Source organism: Annulohypoxylon truncatum (assembly GCF_022578515.1).
Source record: "Annulohypoxylon truncatum strain CBS 140777 unplaced genomic scaffold F4807scaffold_6, whole genome shotgun sequence".
NCBI lineage: Eukaryota > Fungi > Ascomycota > Sordariomycetes > Xylariales > Hypoxylaceae > Annulohypoxylon > Annulohypoxylon truncatum.
In genome coordinates this window covers 808472-825255 of record NW_025953792.1, presented here as the reverse complement: position 1 = coordinate 825255, position 16784 = coordinate 808472, and the positions used below count along the sequence as shown (strand labels likewise).

At 48.1% G+C, this 16784-nt stretch overlaps 5 protein-coding genes across 5 annotated transcripts; 3 read left to right on the top strand and 2 right to left on the bottom strand.

Annotated features, from left to right (window-relative positions):
• Positions 1–655: 655 nt before the first annotated feature.
• On the bottom strand, positions 656–3980 carry F4807DRAFT_457542 (glycine dehydrogenase; the record flags this gene model as incomplete). Its single annotated transcript, XM_048001057.1, has 3 exons — positions 656–717; positions 777–1301; positions 1388–3980. The coding sequence occupies 3 exons, from the start codon at positions 3978–3980 to the stop codon at positions 656–658; spliced, it is 3180 nt and encodes a 1059-aa protein (XP_047857264.1).
• An 856-nt stretch (positions 3981–4836) lies between these two features.
• On the top strand, positions 4837–5148 carry F4807DRAFT_457541 (mitochondrial outer membrane translocase complex, subunit Tom5; the record flags this gene model as incomplete). The annotated part of the gene is made up of 3 exons (XM_048001056.1): positions 4837–4849; positions 4915–5016; positions 5111–5148. 3 exons carry the CDS (start codon positions 4837–4839, stop codon positions 5146–5148), a joined length of 153 nt encoding a protein of 50 aa, XP_047857263.1.
• A 613-nt stretch (positions 5149–5761) lies between these two features.
• On the bottom strand, positions 5762–7001 carry F4807DRAFT_457540 (nucleoporin complex subunit 54-domain-containing protein; the record flags this gene model as incomplete). Its single annotated transcript, XM_048001055.1, has 3 exons — positions 5762–5869; positions 5932–6575; positions 6644–7001. 3 exons carry the CDS (start codon positions 6999–7001, stop codon positions 5762–5764), a joined length of 1110 nt encoding a protein of 369 aa, XP_047857262.1.
• A 513-nt stretch (positions 7002–7514) lies between these two features.
• Positions 7515–8735, top strand: F4807DRAFT_348253 (NADH dehydrogenase, alpha subcomplex, subunit 8). The gene is made up of 3 exons (XM_047995434.1): positions 7515–7710; positions 7763–8186; positions 8245–8735. The coding sequence occupies exons 2-3, from the start codon at positions 7800–7802 to the stop codon at positions 8416–8418; spliced, it is 561 nt and encodes a 186-aa protein (XP_047857261.1). The 5' UTR covers positions 7515–7710; positions 7763–7799; the 3' UTR covers positions 8419–8735.
• Positions 8736–15745: 7010 nt separating this feature from the next.
• F4807DRAFT_457538 (PR-1-like protein) lies at positions 15746–16742 on the top strand (the record flags this gene model as incomplete). Its single annotated transcript, XM_048001054.1, has 3 exons — positions 15746–16254; positions 16305–16621; positions 16675–16742. The coding sequence occupies 3 exons, from the start codon at positions 15746–15748 to the stop codon at positions 16740–16742; spliced, it is 894 nt and encodes a 297-aa protein (XP_047857260.1).
• Between the last annotated feature and the right edge of the window lie 42 nt (positions 16743–16784).

The following is a 16784-nucleotide window of genomic DNA, read 5'->3' as shown; positions in this document are numbered from 1 at the left end:
CATGTGTACTCGAGTTAAGAAGTATCCACACTACGGAATTGCGGAGAAGATCCTTCGATGTCGACTTCGATAATATCTATAGCGTCAGCGAACAAAGCACTGGAACAGTAGAGGTTGCCCGTGTCCTTAGGTAGGTACCTAGACAACGCGGTCGTGAGAGGACTAAACCACTTTATTGCAGCAAGTCTACGGAAAACGTTGTATCGTTTCTTCTCTCTCCTTTCTCATCTTTTTCTACCAATTCTCCTCTAGAACAAAGACTAATCGAACGCTTTCCTTTTCCCTCAATACCTCATCCACTCATTTCAACCCGCCAGCCGGCGTCCGTACATACTCCACTATTTAGAACCCATCCCCCTAGTCCAGTTAATGGAGCCAGAAGCAGAACCGGAATTTATGTAGTTGAATAATATGTCGACGAAATGCACGTATCGACGTGACCGTGTACACAATACACGGTAAATGCCGTTGTTGAATCACATCCGTATAAAAACGCCTTGGCTCTACCAAGACTTGGCGAAACTCTATGCGGCTTTGATCTATGTGTTGAAAAGACCCCCGTAAATCCCGTACGCCTTCATTTTCCATCATGTTGAAAGTGGATCACCCTATGCGTTACGCCGGAAAGATACAAATGTGTTATGGAAATGGTGTTTTAGGAGCCTGTAGTGTCCTCGACCGGTGGACATGTACAGAAGAGGTTGAGATCGCCGTATACTTGTTCCTTTGGTTAGCATATCTGTCTATGACGAAGATCCGGCGCATGTGAGACTTACCGTCATCTATCCTCGTGACGGTGGGCCAGAATTTCTTCTCCTTGAGCCACGGGAGTGGGTATGCGGCCTTCTCGCGTGAATAGACTCTCTCCCACTTGCCGCCCGCGTCACCATCGCCCGCGACTAGGTCTTGCATCGTGTGCGGCGACATCTTGAGGACATTACCCTCACGTGGGACCTTGCCTTCTTCGATCTCGCGAATCTCCCCACGGATGCTAATGAGAGCGTCGATATAACGGTCGAGTTCCTCCTTGCTCTCACTCTCTGTCGGTTCAATCATCAACGTGTTAGCGACAGGCCAGCTCATTGTTGGTGCGTGGAATCCGTAGTCCTGTAGACGCTTGGCAATGTCGATAGCCTCTATACCGGCGGTCTTATGGAAAGGACGAGCGTCAAGAATAAATTCATGCGCACAACGCCCGTGCTCATTCACATACAGAATCTCATAGTGATCCTTGAGGCGGGAGAGCATGTAGTTAGCATTGAGAAGGGTGATCTTGGTAGCACGAATGAGACCCTCCGATCCTATAAAGAAAGTTAACTGATCCTTCCTTTCCTGATAATAGGGCGGAATAAACGAATAAAAATGAACGGTTCGTAGAAAAACTTACCCATGAGGCTGTTATACGCCCAACTGATGAGGCTGATACTGGCGCTACCAAATTCTGCACTGCTCACTGCGTTGGTAGCTGCTGTGGCCTTCGTTTCCTGGGATATTGGATTACCGGGTAGGAAACGTCTAAGATGCCTCTTGACACAAATAGGACCTACACCGGGTCCACCTCCACCGTGGGGGATGCAGAAAGTCTTGTGGAGATTTAGATGACAAACATCAGCTCCGATCTCTCCAGGGGAACAAAGTCCAATTTGCGCATTCATGTTTGCGCCGTCCATGTAGACTAATCCGCCGTGATCATGAACGATCTGGCATACTTTTTTGATCTCAGGCTCGAATACACCAAACGTGCTAGGGTAAGTAACCATGATAGCTCCGAGCTCATCTTGATGCTTCTTACACTTTGCCTCTAGATCTTCCAAGTCGAGGTTGCCGGTAACTGTATCGCATTTGATCGGCACTACTCGCATGCCGGCCATTGCCGCAGATGCAGGGTTTGTACCATGGGCAGAAACAGGAATGAGACATATATCTCGTTTCTTTGATTCATCGCCATTCTGTTTATGGAACTCCCTAATGACACGTAGACCAGCGAATTCACCTTGGGCTCCAGAGTTGGGTTGAAGAGAGACAGCGTCCATTCCAGTGAGCATGCGCAGTTGAAACACCAACGATTGTAGGATTGTTTTAATACCTATAGCGAACTGATGCGCGGTATAAGGGTGTAGTTGGCTGAATTTAGGTACAGTAATGAGCGACATTTCCGTGGTCCCATTGAGTTTCATGGTGCATGAACCAAGTGGGATCATGGAGTGAACGAGGGATAGATCCTTAGACTGCAAATGGTAAATGTATCGTAGCAGTTCTGTTTCGGAATGGTGTGTGTTGAAGACGGGATGTGTTAGGAAGCTAGAGGTTCGTCGGAAAGCTTCGGGAATATCTAACGAACCAGCATGGCTTTTTAGCAGCCCCTTCACGATCTCCTTTAAAGCGTTGAAAGAATATCTTGGGGAAGTGTCCTGAATCGCTTGGAAGAGATTAACAAAGTCCCCAAAACCTGTTGTCTCGTCGACTGAGATACCAATTCGCTGAGAGCCGATTGCGCGAAACTCCAACCCGTACCTATAGGCCCGCCCCAATAGGGTCTCCCGTCTCTTTTCATCTCCAGCGTCAATGGTGACCGTGTCGAATAGAATGCCATTTCTGCTTTCCTCGACAACAAAACCATTCACTTCAGCGATGGCCTTAACAATCTTTGTCCCAAGAATGACTTGTTCAGCAATTGCCTTCAGTCCTTCGGGGCCATGGTAAATTGCATAGAAAGCGCTCATATTAGCCAACAATGCCTGGGATGTACACACATTACTAGTCGCTTTCTCTCTTCGAATATGTTGTTCTCGGGTTTGTAGAGCTAGTCGGTACGCCTTATCACCTAATCGATCCTTAGAAAGTCCAACTAGTCGACCAGGCATCTTTCTCTTGTACTTCTCCTTGACGGCAAAGAAGGCAGCATGTGGGCCTCCGTACCCCATCGGTACGCCGAATCTTTGGGCGCTTCCAAATGCAATGTCCGCTCCCCATTCCCCAGGAGGCTTGAGCATAGTTAGAGCTAAAAGATCCGTGGCAACACTGAGAAGACCACCCTGTTTATGCACCAAATCGGCTAGGGGCTCGAAATTGTCGACCTGGCCATAAGTATCGGGATACTGGACCATAACACCAAGCAAGTCTTCACCAAGCTCCTCGAGCTTGGCACGACTTGCATCCGTCGATAGATCTACTTCCAGAAGTTGAATACCAAAGCCATCAGCACGTCCACGCAGGACGGAGATAGTCTGCGGGTGGAGTGATTTAGAGACGACAAAAGTCTTTCTTTGTCTCTCAGCGTTTGAAGTCGACAGTGCATTCATAGAAAGGGTCATAGCTTCTGCGGCAGCTGTACCTTCGTCCAGAAGGCTAGCATTAGCAATGGGGAGGGACGTAAGGTCGGTGACCATGGTCTGAAAGTTAAGCAACGATTCTAATCGACCCTGGCTGATTTCCGGCTGGTAGGGGGTGTAGCTCGTATACCAGGCTGGGTTCTCAAGAACATTCCGCAGGATGACGGTCGGAGTATGAGTTCCATAGTATCCTTGACCGATAAAGCTCTTCTTTATGACGATATCATTCTGGTGCCCCTTGAGCAGATTTTTCAAGTAAGATTCAGCTTTGGCGGGGAACTGGATTCGCTTCTGAGAGAATATATCAGGTGGGATGACTTGTCCAATGAAGTCATTCAAGTTCTCAGCAGGAGGAGATAGGGCCTTCAGCATTTCGACTGTATCGGCCTCATCAGGGCCGATGTGGCGGCGGGGGAAAGTGTCCAATGGATATAATGCGTCCAATGGATCATTAGATTTTGGCTCCTCAGCTGCTTCGTCGGTCGAGAATAACCTTCTCTGTGTGACTGCGGTTACGGCCTTATACACACAGCGATTACATGCCAAAGGAGCCAAGGGTCGTAGCCGAGAGCTCAAAGAAGATGAAGCTCGTATAAGAGCTGCTGATTGGCCTATACGGCGAGGTAGGGCCCTTGCGAAGGAAGCCATCGTCAATATCGAGACCTCACTTCCCAATCCACAACCACGGTAGGAGCAAAAATTCAAGGAGCTTAAAGGTGGAAACTGGAGGTTAAGCTCATGCAGGCATGCTGCTTAGGGAACTCTTATGTCACCTAGAGCTGTGAATGAGATTGTTGCAAAGTTGTTTTATTTATCAATTCCACGCTAAATCGAAAAGACCGTCATCGGGGCTTGGAAATCTAGCACCAAACGGTACCGATTAGCAAAGATAACGAAACCTTGAAAGTTGCCGGGGTTTTCCGGGTAAGAGGCAGCGCCGATAGCGTTCGCTTCGGACTTTTCTAATCTTTCGAGTTGGCGGCAGTCGAGACAATCCGTACCAAAGTAGTGGCGGGGACCCACCTAAACGGTGTGCTTCTATTATAAATTGCCAATTAGAAAGATGGAAAGATCGTTGATGGAGGATAAGCAAATTTCTGCAAGTGCTGGCTAAGTGCTTGTTTGGGTTGGGAAATGGCACGATGTCTGCTGCATGTTTAGGTAATACGGGTAACACAACCTCTAGCACTGTTCCTGCTTTGTGTTAGCGCCACTCTACAACCTTACAGGTTTATTTTGTACCTAATTGTAACCTCTATTGAGCGGCTCAAAATGGGGGGCGAGGGGACGTGCATGCACGTGGAGGAGCTACTTTCAGCTGCCTGTCAGTCGTTGCCAACAGAAAAAAATAAAAATTTAAGTGACATCAAAATTCATATCGCTATTTCGCTACATGGTAATTCACATGACCAAATCCAAACAATCTAAACCGACAACCACTACAACACCGTTCGTATAACAATAACAACCATACCCCATACAGACGAGAACAAATAAAGACAAGATGTTTGGAGGATGTAAGTGAATACGACATCTGACTAAAAAAGCCGCTATCTATGACGTCTAACAAAAGAAACTACAGTCGCACCGCCCCAGTTCACCCAGGAGGAGATCGAGCAACACGAGGCTGAAGCCACCGGCACCGTCCAAAGCTTCCTCGCTGCCGCCGTCGTACTCTACTTTGGTATGTTATTCCTATTCCTATACCAAGTCGCACATGGTGTTCCAGTATCTCCATTGCAAACGCGGACTAGGTACTAACAACACATCCTATCCAGTCCCCTTCGCCGTCGATGCCGTATCGAGCATATTCTAAATCCGCGGGCGCACGACCCTTGTACAATACTGGAATAATGACGGCTCTTTAGATACGATAGACTATAGGGGCGGGTGGACATACTTGTTACGATACGTACGAATACCCTTTTTCATGGAAACAACCAACATGCCGCCTAAAAAGGTGGCCGGTTGTAGCATTTAAGGTTGGCGCATGAGACGTGCCGCATTACGGTATTACGATTGTATAACACGATACATAGACGGACGGAGGGGGAGTCGGTAATCGTCGCCTACCTAGGTACTCTACGTAATTCAAGGAGCCCGAATCGGATCTCAACTGCTCATGAAGAAACCAGTTCCCTCAAACTCGACGAGTTGAGAAGTGCATACCTTGAAAGTAGTCACGGTCACAAGATCGAAGGGTACTCGGAAAAGATAACCCAGTATGCCATCCTTTTATACCAGAAGTAGACGTCCCCTAACGCCGGGCTTCCATGCGGTTTCCTACGGCCAATTCCTATTGGTACAGATCACCCAAACTTCCAAGGTTCCTGTAGCCGAATGCCCACTCGCATTAATGGACTCCATCGTTTTCACATGGCGTCGGTACAAAGGTCCGTTCCCACATACCTCCTCTTCCTCCGAGTGTCCTATTTCTTCGGGGGCGGGTTTGCCTCGGTCCAGTCGTCGTAGTCCTTTTTAATCTGTTCCAGCGCAGTCTTGAGCGACTGCAACTGCTTATCAAACTTGTCCAGGATCTAAAGAATTCATGTCAGCCTTATTATGTGTGGTCGTTGGGATGTGTGAGAACTAAACTTACCTCTCTAGCTTGTGCCTCATTCTCCTCTCCGATACCTTCCTGGGTTTCCGCGCCACGTTGGTTGACTTCTTGCTGGAGGCTATCCGCATATCCTCGTAGCATTATCAGGCGGCTCCACAGCTCTTCCGTTCGTGCGCTAAGGGCCGGGTCTGTCACGCCTCGGTCGAGAGTCTCCAACTTAGTCTTCAGCTCATCTTCCTCCTTATCCAGAGAATATCCACGGTTGCGCAGGACCTGCACCTTCGTTGCCAGCGCGAGACATCTTTGCCGTAGCATCGCGTGTTTCCGTCGGGCATTGAGGGTCCGCACGCTTGTCTGTAGATCGTGTTGCGAGAGAATCGCGTCTAGACTGGAGTTGATGGCGTGTAGGGCCTGCCTATAGTTCCCTAGCGCTTGTTTCTGCATGACGAGGCGCTCACTGACTGCCTTGAAGCCAGTGGCAAGGGCGGGCATGTAACCAGGACCTGGTTTGTCGTGGACAGCTTGTTCCCATTCTCGGGGATCTTCTGACGCAGAGGGCTGATAAAAGGGAACGCGCGCTTGATCGACCTTGTTGTAGAAATAGTACTTGAAAACGGTGTTAGGGTTATCAGGATGCCATTTTGCAAGCATCCCTTCGATCTGCTCAGTGACAGGTTTGTGGACTACGATTACAACAGTTAGCTTATTGCCTATGCGGGAATCGCGGTGATATGATGGTTGATTTACATACTTAATGACTCTCGACCTGGTTCCCAGATCAAGCTGGAACGCTGTGCTGGTCCTTGGCTCGCATTCATGAAGCCAGCACCTCCAGGTTGCTGCTGCTGTTGCTGGGCCTGCGGTTGACCCAACAAGCTTCCACCACCAAAGGCATTAGACGGCTGTTGTTGTTGCTGTTGTTGCTGGCCAAGCGTGTTTCCACCTAATAAACTCCCACCGAATAGATTGGATTGTTGTTGGTTCTGAGGCTGTTGCTGTTGTTGACTTTGAGGCTGGCCGAAGAGGGAAGATGTGCCGGGGGCCTGGTTCTGACCAAGAGTATTCGTAGCGGTACCAAAGCCCGAAGGGCGCTGCCCAAAGAGAGACATGGTTATTGCAGAACTGAAGCTCAGTACATCAAATGAATGATGATGAATTGGAGGTGGTGCGGTTCAATTGAGCGAGAGGAATAGGCGATAGCCTTGTGTCGAAAGGGATCGCGCGGATAGGAAACCGCGTGGAAAATGATGGTGGTGGAGTGGAAGAATGTTTCGGGTCTTAGCTCATGGTGGTGTTCAAAAGACCTATTTCGAGTGTGAATGCGGGGCAAATTGATATTTGTTGAGTGAGTCAACGTGATAAAGCAAGAACTTCCTTTATGAAATCTGAGCGCTGTAATTGATAACTTCGTGAAGTCGTGATATTTACTCGCGTTGCCCTAGCACTTTAGAAATTCCATCACGAAAACAAATCCTAGCTTCTGATCCCAATTAGCTTCAGCCTCAAAGCTGTGGCTGAAAGCTACCTTATCTAAGTACTTCGTATCTAGGTACTTAAAGGTGTGGCCTTAACTGTAGGTAGCGTATTGAAGTACCTAGGTACCAGGGTACCTAAATCGTGCGGGACCCGATAGTCTATCTCAGCCCCATGTGGCTAAAGCCAATCAGCATTTCCAATTTGGTAACCACGAACCTTTGATGTCACTTTGCTCGTCCTTGAACTGCACCATTTCCAGTCTTCCGAGCTTGCTCAGGCTACAAACGACACATCGCAGAGATCCTCGTTGAATATCGCAGCCATGGCGGCTAGGCAACCAGTGTATGTTACATAAATCATCTATACAATTCGCAGGATGCCAATTGGCCTGCAGCGACACCTTTCTCTTGAGTTAATTCCGGTAACTGTGAATGCCGTTGCTAATTCACCTTTATAGCTTCAACCAGACGGCTCTCTACGATACCACTCCCCTCCCGGACAACATTCCTAAGGTCAAGGAGGTCGGCGCCACATCTGCGCCTCTTCTCTCCGCTGCGTTCTTCATCGGCGCCCGATGTCAACCCTACAACGATGACTTCATGCAATGCAAGAACGAGAACCCCGGCAGGGGTGAGTTCGAGTGTTTAAAGGAGGGTCGCAGAGTAACCCGATGTGCCTCCAGCGTGATTAGCGATATCAACACTCACTGCCTAGACGAGTTCCGCAAGCACTGGCAGTGCCTGGACGACAACAACCACCAGCTATGGCAGTGCCGGAAGCAAGAGTGGAAGCTCAATAGCTGCGTATATACCAACCTAGTATGTCCCCGATTTGCCAAATTCTGGAAAAATCCGTTTAGCTAATTTAGTCGAATAGAAACTGGAAAAGACCATCCCCGGTGCCCCCAAGGACCAGGTCCCCGTCCATCTCCGGACAACTCAGATCTACGCCCACTACCCTATTCTAAGAGACCGCGGCCAAAAGCCGTTCGGAAAGGCCATCGATCCGCCCTCAGCACAAGCCGCCCAGGCCGATGCGCCAGCAGCATGAGGGGATCTTGGTTTGGCCATCAATTAGAGGCGTTAAGATAACTTATGTAAATAAGAAATGAAGTTAGGTCAACGTAATGTTCATTACAAAAGACCTTACTTTAGTTATCATCGGTACCAATGTGTCCATGATCACTATACCCACAATGGAATTCCACTGACTAAAGAGATACTGAAAAGCAGAGTCGCTTAACCTTGCTCTCGTGTTCACTTTACCATGTTGAAATCACTAAAGTATCAAACGACTTCGACTCAACAAATATTTTAGCATATAATTGTAGTAACAAAACTAGCTAAGCGCTGTCATTCGTTCTCTTTTTTATCTGCTTAATTACTTAGGAAGTTTTACTGTTCTTGGGAGGACTAACATAGATATTCTAAAACATGGACTATGGATAGGTCAAGGTTGCTCTGGATGATGGAAATGATGTCCCGGATATCCGTCACTGGCCCTTTGGCGATGCCGACGCTCAGGAGTCCACACCACGAAGAATCGGCAGGAAACTGAGAAAAGGGCCACTGATCTGTTTCCAGGTCCATATCAAGTTGAAATTTGGATAACACCACATATGTCAACGCGGTGGCAACATAATCGGGTCAGAGCGCCGATTCATGGGATCATAGGGCTTACGACATGTGCTGTTGTGACAAGTTACATCAACGGCGAAAGGAAGAAAAACCGTTGCTTCCACTACGTCACCTCCTTAGACATGCCTCGACCGATCTACAGGGTCGTTGCCACACGTCTCGATGCCATTCACAGACGAGCTTGCGTGGACTGCACGTTTACCATTGCTCGAATCTCGATGGACTCAGTTATCTACCCAGGTACGAGCATGTGGTTGATTGGTTTTATCTTTGTGTCTGCGCGTGGCCTTTTCAGAAATGGTTTTATTAGATATTTTTCAACTTAAAAAGGGCCGGACTTTGGTAGATGTAACAGACACACTCGAGGCATGCGTAATATAGAGCCGTTTCTGACAGTCCTCGCTTAGAAACTCCCCGACCGCGGCCAGGAGGAGGCGCACACAAACCCAAGCCGCGTTCCATATGATCTTCCCCCCTTCTCCCGCCCATCATCCGTCCCCCGCTAGTGGGAAGGAAGCAGTCTTCCGCAAAAACCGTTCGCCCAACATGAAGGGTTTCGTGCCGAGCGGGCTGTCGACCGTTCGTTGGCCTGCTTATCCCGCCCGCGCACAAGTTAATCTAATCTGGAGTAACTGCGCAGATCTTGCGACGGGTAGGAAGGGTGAGGATTCTTGGGGAGAGGGGGAGAAAAGAGGGCGCGGTACGGCGCGGCGCAACCGCGGACGTATGTGGCCGATCAAGCAGCCACACACACAAACGCGTCCCCTCTCCTTTTTTGACGGCACACGGATTCTTACCTGCGCGGACTTGCGTTTCTTGCGGGGTAGGGCGACACAGCCAGAAATTTCTCCATCTGTAAGGTCTTGTAAATTTGTTGATCAGCAAAGTTGTCAAAGTCTGGGGCTGGATACTTGCAGCTTGGGAGTGGTCGGGTTGAGCAAAGGAGATAGATCTTTGGATGCCTAAGAGGTGACTAAAGCGCACAAGGGCGAGCACACCCCGCGTCATAGCATGGAATATCGCGGCAGGAGGTGGGATGTGTCTTGGTTCTGTAACGAAAAAAGGCCCCGGATGTTGGAAGACACGGAGACTGCGGGCGTACGGTTGCGGCTTCTAGAAGCACCTAATGCGCCGTAGCTTAGACACTCCCGACGCTTAGATGGTCGACTCACAGATGGGAGCCGCGGATTATCTTGTCTGTCACCGTTGTGGTAATCTTGGGAGTGACGTTAGATCATCTATGTAATGAATTCGTCGACCCTTACACGACTTGCTAGGGCTAGTCTTTTTCTCGATTCCACCTGTCACAGTGAGAGGTGAGTTGCGTTACCTAGGTAAGCAGTCTAGAATGTCTGAATGTGCCAACGGTTCGCAAGTTACACAATCTATCAAGTCTATTCCTTTCCCCAGAAATGGAAGTGATCTTAAACGAAGAGCGGCATGTCTCCGGTAGCAGCGACTGAAATCTATTCGCTGTGACATTGTATAACATTGAAGACAGATATCCCCCACCATTGTCAAAAGAATGTTTCTTAGGTACCTAGTTGGCGGATAGTAACGTGAATGAGTGTAGATTACTCGAGTCGCACGGAGTCTATTATATGGATGTATCCAACTCGTCGGAAGAATGCTGAGAGGACGTCCGATGAGTGACGGCGAACACGGTGAACCAAACATCTGCTGATATTATATTGCAACCATATGATCTTTCGCCAAACTGACGACTCAGCGGAATATCATGCTTGTACGTCTAATAGAGAGATGAAGATTTTCTTACACCTCAGTCCTGAAGAGCGGAGAGACACTATGTGCAAGCTTAGAAGGGTTGGGGATCACAGCCACCCTGTCACCTTACGACTTTCAGGGTTGGGTAAGATTCCTAATGATGATGACCCTTAGGCAAAAACAGCATCGAATCTTGACGTCAAAAAGCCAGTTGGTGGCGGTGGTGGGGACAGCTTTCGCGCGAACACAAAGGTAGCGCATGTGTTCACCGAGACAGTGTCACCTTGAAACCCGATATATCTCACCTTTGCCCTCTCTGGAACGCCTAGGTGGTCTTAGAATCGGGATTTAGGGGTGCCAGCCGCTGTAGCGTTGAGGGACAGCCGGTCTAAGACATTGAGGCGCCATACTGACTTTAGAGGGTTGATCCGACTTACGTAAGTGGCTGTTTGGCTTCGAAACGTAGCGCTTCCTCGCTTGAAGCCTCAAATATACCTACCTAGCTAGCGTGTGATAGGGAAACACTTGACGACCGTAAGATGCTGGATCGCCACGACTGGTCCATATTTGAGGTTTAGTATTGGGGTTATAGAAGATGTTACCCAAGTGCCTGCAAGCAAAGGGCTTTTGGTAATTTACCTTATATGAGTCGGAAGCACAGAGGCCGGATGGTTACTCCTGTCGTAGATATGCCGGCGGATAGGTACATATCCGACAGCACTTGATCATATGCTGGAGGAAAGTAGCGGCCGAGTGCCGGCCCAAGAAGAGACTTTTGAATAATTAACTGCATGTTGTGATTATGCTATAGTGAAATTGGGACTCAATTGACTCAAGGGACTCGTGACGCTCTCATGGAAGACTTCGAAATTGATGAGATAGTTAACTCTCCCAACGACATGTTAAACATAGCACTGGAAGAATTGTGAGTAATGAGACTTTGCTAACATTGGTTACCAAATACGTACTTAGCAGGCATCGGTAGAATAGAGCTATTACTTTAGATGGTCAATCTTCTTCCCTTCCTTTTTGTTGAATTTCAACGCCCCTGACTCGGTTTGCTTCGACCGAAGGAGTGCAGGACGTAAGAGATCAACCCCTGACGATAACTTATTTTTCGCAAGGACAAGGCGGAAGAATGAATCATGAATTCTCAGAATGGTGGACTGGTTCCCAAAGTACGTGAAGATCCTTCGCTAGGTATTGTATATTCAGACTATACGACTCAGCTTAGGCTAGGTAGATATGGAGATACTCGTGACTTGGGCACCCTGTCACAATCACGGAAGGATGGCAGACCTCGAGGATTGGAGATGGACCTAACACACAAACTCCATCGTCCACTTGAGGCCGTACGCAAACATGATGTTTTGTCTATATTCGCACGATCACAGATTCCGTGGAACATGAGAAGGCAAAAACTGGTTACACATGACAAATTTCAAATAAGTCCTACTTTGGAAATTAATGGAGTTAATATATTTTCATCTCTTTCACGTGTTGACAGGTGGCCCAATTCTCGGTATGGTGCGGGAGGCTTTTTTTACTGTTCACGGCCACGGGTGCTGCCGGGTGGGTAACTTATCCATGGTGCTGGGCGCCCAACGTGCGGAGTTGGTAACAAATTTCGATATTGCGATTCATCAAGCGCCTCCCGTCCCTCGTCCCTCGAAGGACAATGTTGATAGATCATCTTGCTCGTTTAGACGTACAAGAAATACTGAAGTAAAGCTGTTGGTCAGCGTGGCGGCGGCCCAAACGTTTCACGTTTATTCAGCTGTAGCCTGTAGACCTGTAAGCTTGTAGACTCGGTGCTGTAAGTAAGCCGCCCGTACCCACCGGCTAGCAGCGCACAGGGCGGTCACTTAGTTCTCCTTCATGATTCATGTTCCCCGAAAATAAACATGTGGGCTACAAGACCAATGAGAATTCTTGCATGTTTGTCTAGTTGATCAGTCCGTCTATCACAGAGAACTCCACTAGTCGATGGGTTGATGGGCAAGATATTCGAGATTAAGGTGATACTAATGCGAGTCAGCAGCGGCAAACATCGTAACGATTAATTACTTGGTAACGAAGATGCAGATTTTTTTAAGTGCGGATTCAGATTCGTGAGTAGATTTGTAGATTTGCAGATTCGTTGACATAACCGGAAACGCATAAGCACGTGCGAAAACAAACTATGCAACTTGAACCGGCGGAGATTACATAAGTAATAAAACAAGTTCGTCTGATGTTTTTTTTCTGGATCATCCATGTATTGAGATCGAATTATTCCAAGAACTCTAGGCGCTTTGGCGGAAGAAAGAGCATTGACTGGACAAATGAGATCGGGCTGACCCCAGGATTCTCGTTGTTGAAATCGCTCAGGGGCTTCGGGGGAGTGAATATATTCGGGGGAGGGGTTAGCGGAATAAGTGGAGAATAGTTTTCAGCCAATCAAACTCTTCCCCGGTTACCCTTCCGGGTCATTTTCCTTTTTTCTTTGCCCCGCGCTTGCTTTCTCAGCGGGCAGGCGGGAAGAGAATCTGCAAGGCACCAGATTTACTACAGGGGTTGGAAACAAACCAGGGGTTTCGTCTGATCTTAGAGTCCAAAGAAATAGCCAACTAGTAGGGAGAACACGCGGTATCCATGGTCTCCTTACTGAGATAAGGCACTTCGACAAAGGACATGCACGGTTGGTGAAGGGAATATTTAAGCTGTAGAAAGATACGAAAGAATAAAATAGAAACAAATTAAGCATTGAACATCATCGGATAGTACGCCATGAACAAAGAGAAAACGGAAATATAATAAATTAGATCATCGAAAATCTAGCTAAGGTGAGGAAGGTATTACATGACGTGTTGGTACAGTATCCCGTATTGGGTCGGAAACCCCACACAACCGCATATGCGACCTACTAACAACAGCGTAGCGTTTGCACATCACTTTCAAAAGCCGCTCTGATAGGTGGCCAGGCCGCTTTCCATTAAACAATGCAAAATTGGGTTTTGTTGATCAGGAACCCCGGCTTCTCGATAGACTCTAAGTTCAGCGTCTATGTAACATCACTAAGGAAGCCTATTGTCGGTTGGCTCGGTAGGCCCAACCTCGATTTGAATTATGTAGGCAATTGCCCGGGTATGTAATATGTAGATATATGTATGTGTGTGGTATGTGTGTATTGTATGTACGTATGTACAATAGGTATGTATGTAATTCTTAGACGCTTCAATTATTTGACTCCACGTTCACTGTAAACTTGTTTCGAAGATATTGTATTTCGTTAGGAATCGAACAGGTTGGAAGTTGAAACCATATTCCATGTCACCGAGCTGACTAAAATCACCATTACTATATCTCATACTCAACATACTGCTTAAAAGACTTAATATATTTTACTTAGTCATTCAAGGTTCCAAGGTGGGGGGTTGAATTCCTGCAACACCTACATATATTAAAACCTCATGTGTAGTAGTTCCACGTGGTCGGTATCGCACGTATCATAAATTAATAAACCGGCTACCTAAGACGTGATGCGATGCTATTTCATTTAGGATATTAAGTATCTCTACTCGTCAAAATGCATTGAATCTGTCGTACTTAGGGTAGGTAGGCTTTCTGAGGATTATAGCAACACCCCCTTTTCGAAGAAAGCACCGGGAAACATTAGTTTGAAATGACGCTAGGATCGACAATTTGCATCCTACCTAGGTACCCAGCCTAGTGCGGCAGCGGTCTAGCCACTTAGATTCTTGGGGTACCTGACACTTGCCTTGCGCTTGCCAGGTGAACCAAGTTTATTTCGGTACGTACCCTCATTGTCCCACCTTTCGAATTAAACGGTACCTGGTACCTTGCAAACATCGGACCCTTTCATCTTGCCCTTTCCACCTTTCCACTGACCTCATACGCCGCAATTTCTGCCATTGCAATTCGTCTCCAGGTCAAGTGCCATCCACTCTCATTCATTCCTTTCATACTTCACTCCCTATATTTCTCCCACCCCATTCACTACTTTCATTTCTTCTTCTTTTTCCCTCAACAGGTTTGGCCCTGAACTCCGAATTTAACAATACGTTCGTGAGACCCAGATACCGACCAACCACTTACACTCTTTGTTGTCCGCCTCGGCGCACTTTTCATTCCTTAAAATAACCAGCCAATCCTCTCGTGCTTCGTCGTAGACGTCGCGACCTGATTCAACGACCTGACAAGTACTGACCGCTGTCTCCCCAAAATCCAAATAGCCGGTTTATGATCCAGTAACCGGTTCACTCGTTCATTTTTCTTCACAGTCATTCTTTACCTGGGACGCCAGCCGTCCTGTCGTTGTTGACCGATCAGCTCACGGAAGCACTCACCCTCCCACCGCAACATACGAACCCGTCCAACCTGGAACTCGCCAGTCAAACAAGCTTGTGCTTATTGTCTAACCATACGTCAACTTGATCTTGACTATCGTCGATTCCGGTATACCGTCGCTCGAGTACTATAAATTCCCAGCAGGATCTGCACAGTCGGCCATTCAGCTTCACCAATCGACCCAAACTCGAGATCTGGAGATTACGAATATAAAAAGGTATGTTGCTTTCACTTCATTGTCTATCTCCACATTCTAGAGCCGAGATCTTGCGTACGCCTGCTGGGTTTTCCAAGTTCAGTACACGGCAAAGCTTTGTTCCCACTTTAAGGCACATATTGTTCATATTCAAGCATCGACAAAGCAGTCTGCTTGAATAAAGCAGACGGAGACTCTGGGTGTCTTGTCATCCCGGCAAACACACAGGCCAATGAACAAGATGAAATTAAAACCAGCTTGATATCATGCAATGTTCCTCGTCCTTGGTCTCTTTTTTCTCACCTTAAGCCCTTGTATCACCCTTCAAGCTTGCTTGATCAGTTAACAGACTTTGATCACAACTACACTCATTTTATAATTATATTCAAATCCACTCTTTACCTTCGGGTGATATTCTATATACTCACGTTTTATGACTTCAGGTTTGACTAGGACCATTCCGATCAAAATGCGATACTCAATCATCGTCGCCGCCGGCGCCGCATCGCTGGCCATGGCTAGCCCCTTGGAGAAGCGCAAGATGGAGACTACTTGGATCATGGACTACGACACCGTTACTGTTACGGAAGGCGAGACCTCCAAGCCCACCCTATTCTGGGGAGGTGGTGCGAAGGAGCCCGCAACAACGAGCTCCACTCCCACGTTGCCAGTCGCTACCATGACCCCTGAGGTGCCCGCGCCCGCGCCCACCTCACTACAGCCCTCTGTGGTCGTTGTTACCGAGACACCTTCGGCTGTGCCCCAGACGACTGCACTACCTGTCTACCAGGCCCCTACCTCTTCGCAAGCTGCTACGACTTCATCAGCTGCCGCCGGAGGAAACGACTTCGTTTCTGTGGCTATTGAGCACCACAACATCCACCGCTCCAACCACTCCTCTCCTGAAGTTGGATGGAGTACCGAGCTTGCCGGTTATGCCAGCAACACCGCCGCCACCTGTAAATTTGCGCACGACATGTACGTGACTCAATATGCTGTGAGCGCAACTAGTACTGACATTTATCTAGGCACCAGGGCAACGGAGGTTACGGCCAGAACTTGGCCAACTGGGCGCAAAGTGTGAACGCTGAGCAACTTGGTGATGTCGGTGCCGTCAAGATGGCCATTACTGACATGTGGTACAATGGAGAGTTTGCCAAGTTCCTGCCTCAGTACTACGGCCTTGCCGACCCCCCCATGGATGACTTCGAGGGATGGGGTCACTTTACTCAGCTTCTATGGAAGGACTCTACCGAGATCGGCTGCGCTGCCCAATTCTGCGAGAAGGGTACCTTGTACGACGAGATGGACGCCTGGTTCACCGTGTGCAACTATTCTCCTGCTGGTATGATACGTCCTCTTACCATCCATAATATTCATACGCTAATTTCAATTTAGGCAATGTTGGTGGAAGCTATGCTGCCGACGTACTCTCGCCGCTGGGCAAGTTGATCGAGTCAGTCTAAGTCGACTCTTTGGGACAAGACCGCGCGTGTATCTGCGCCATA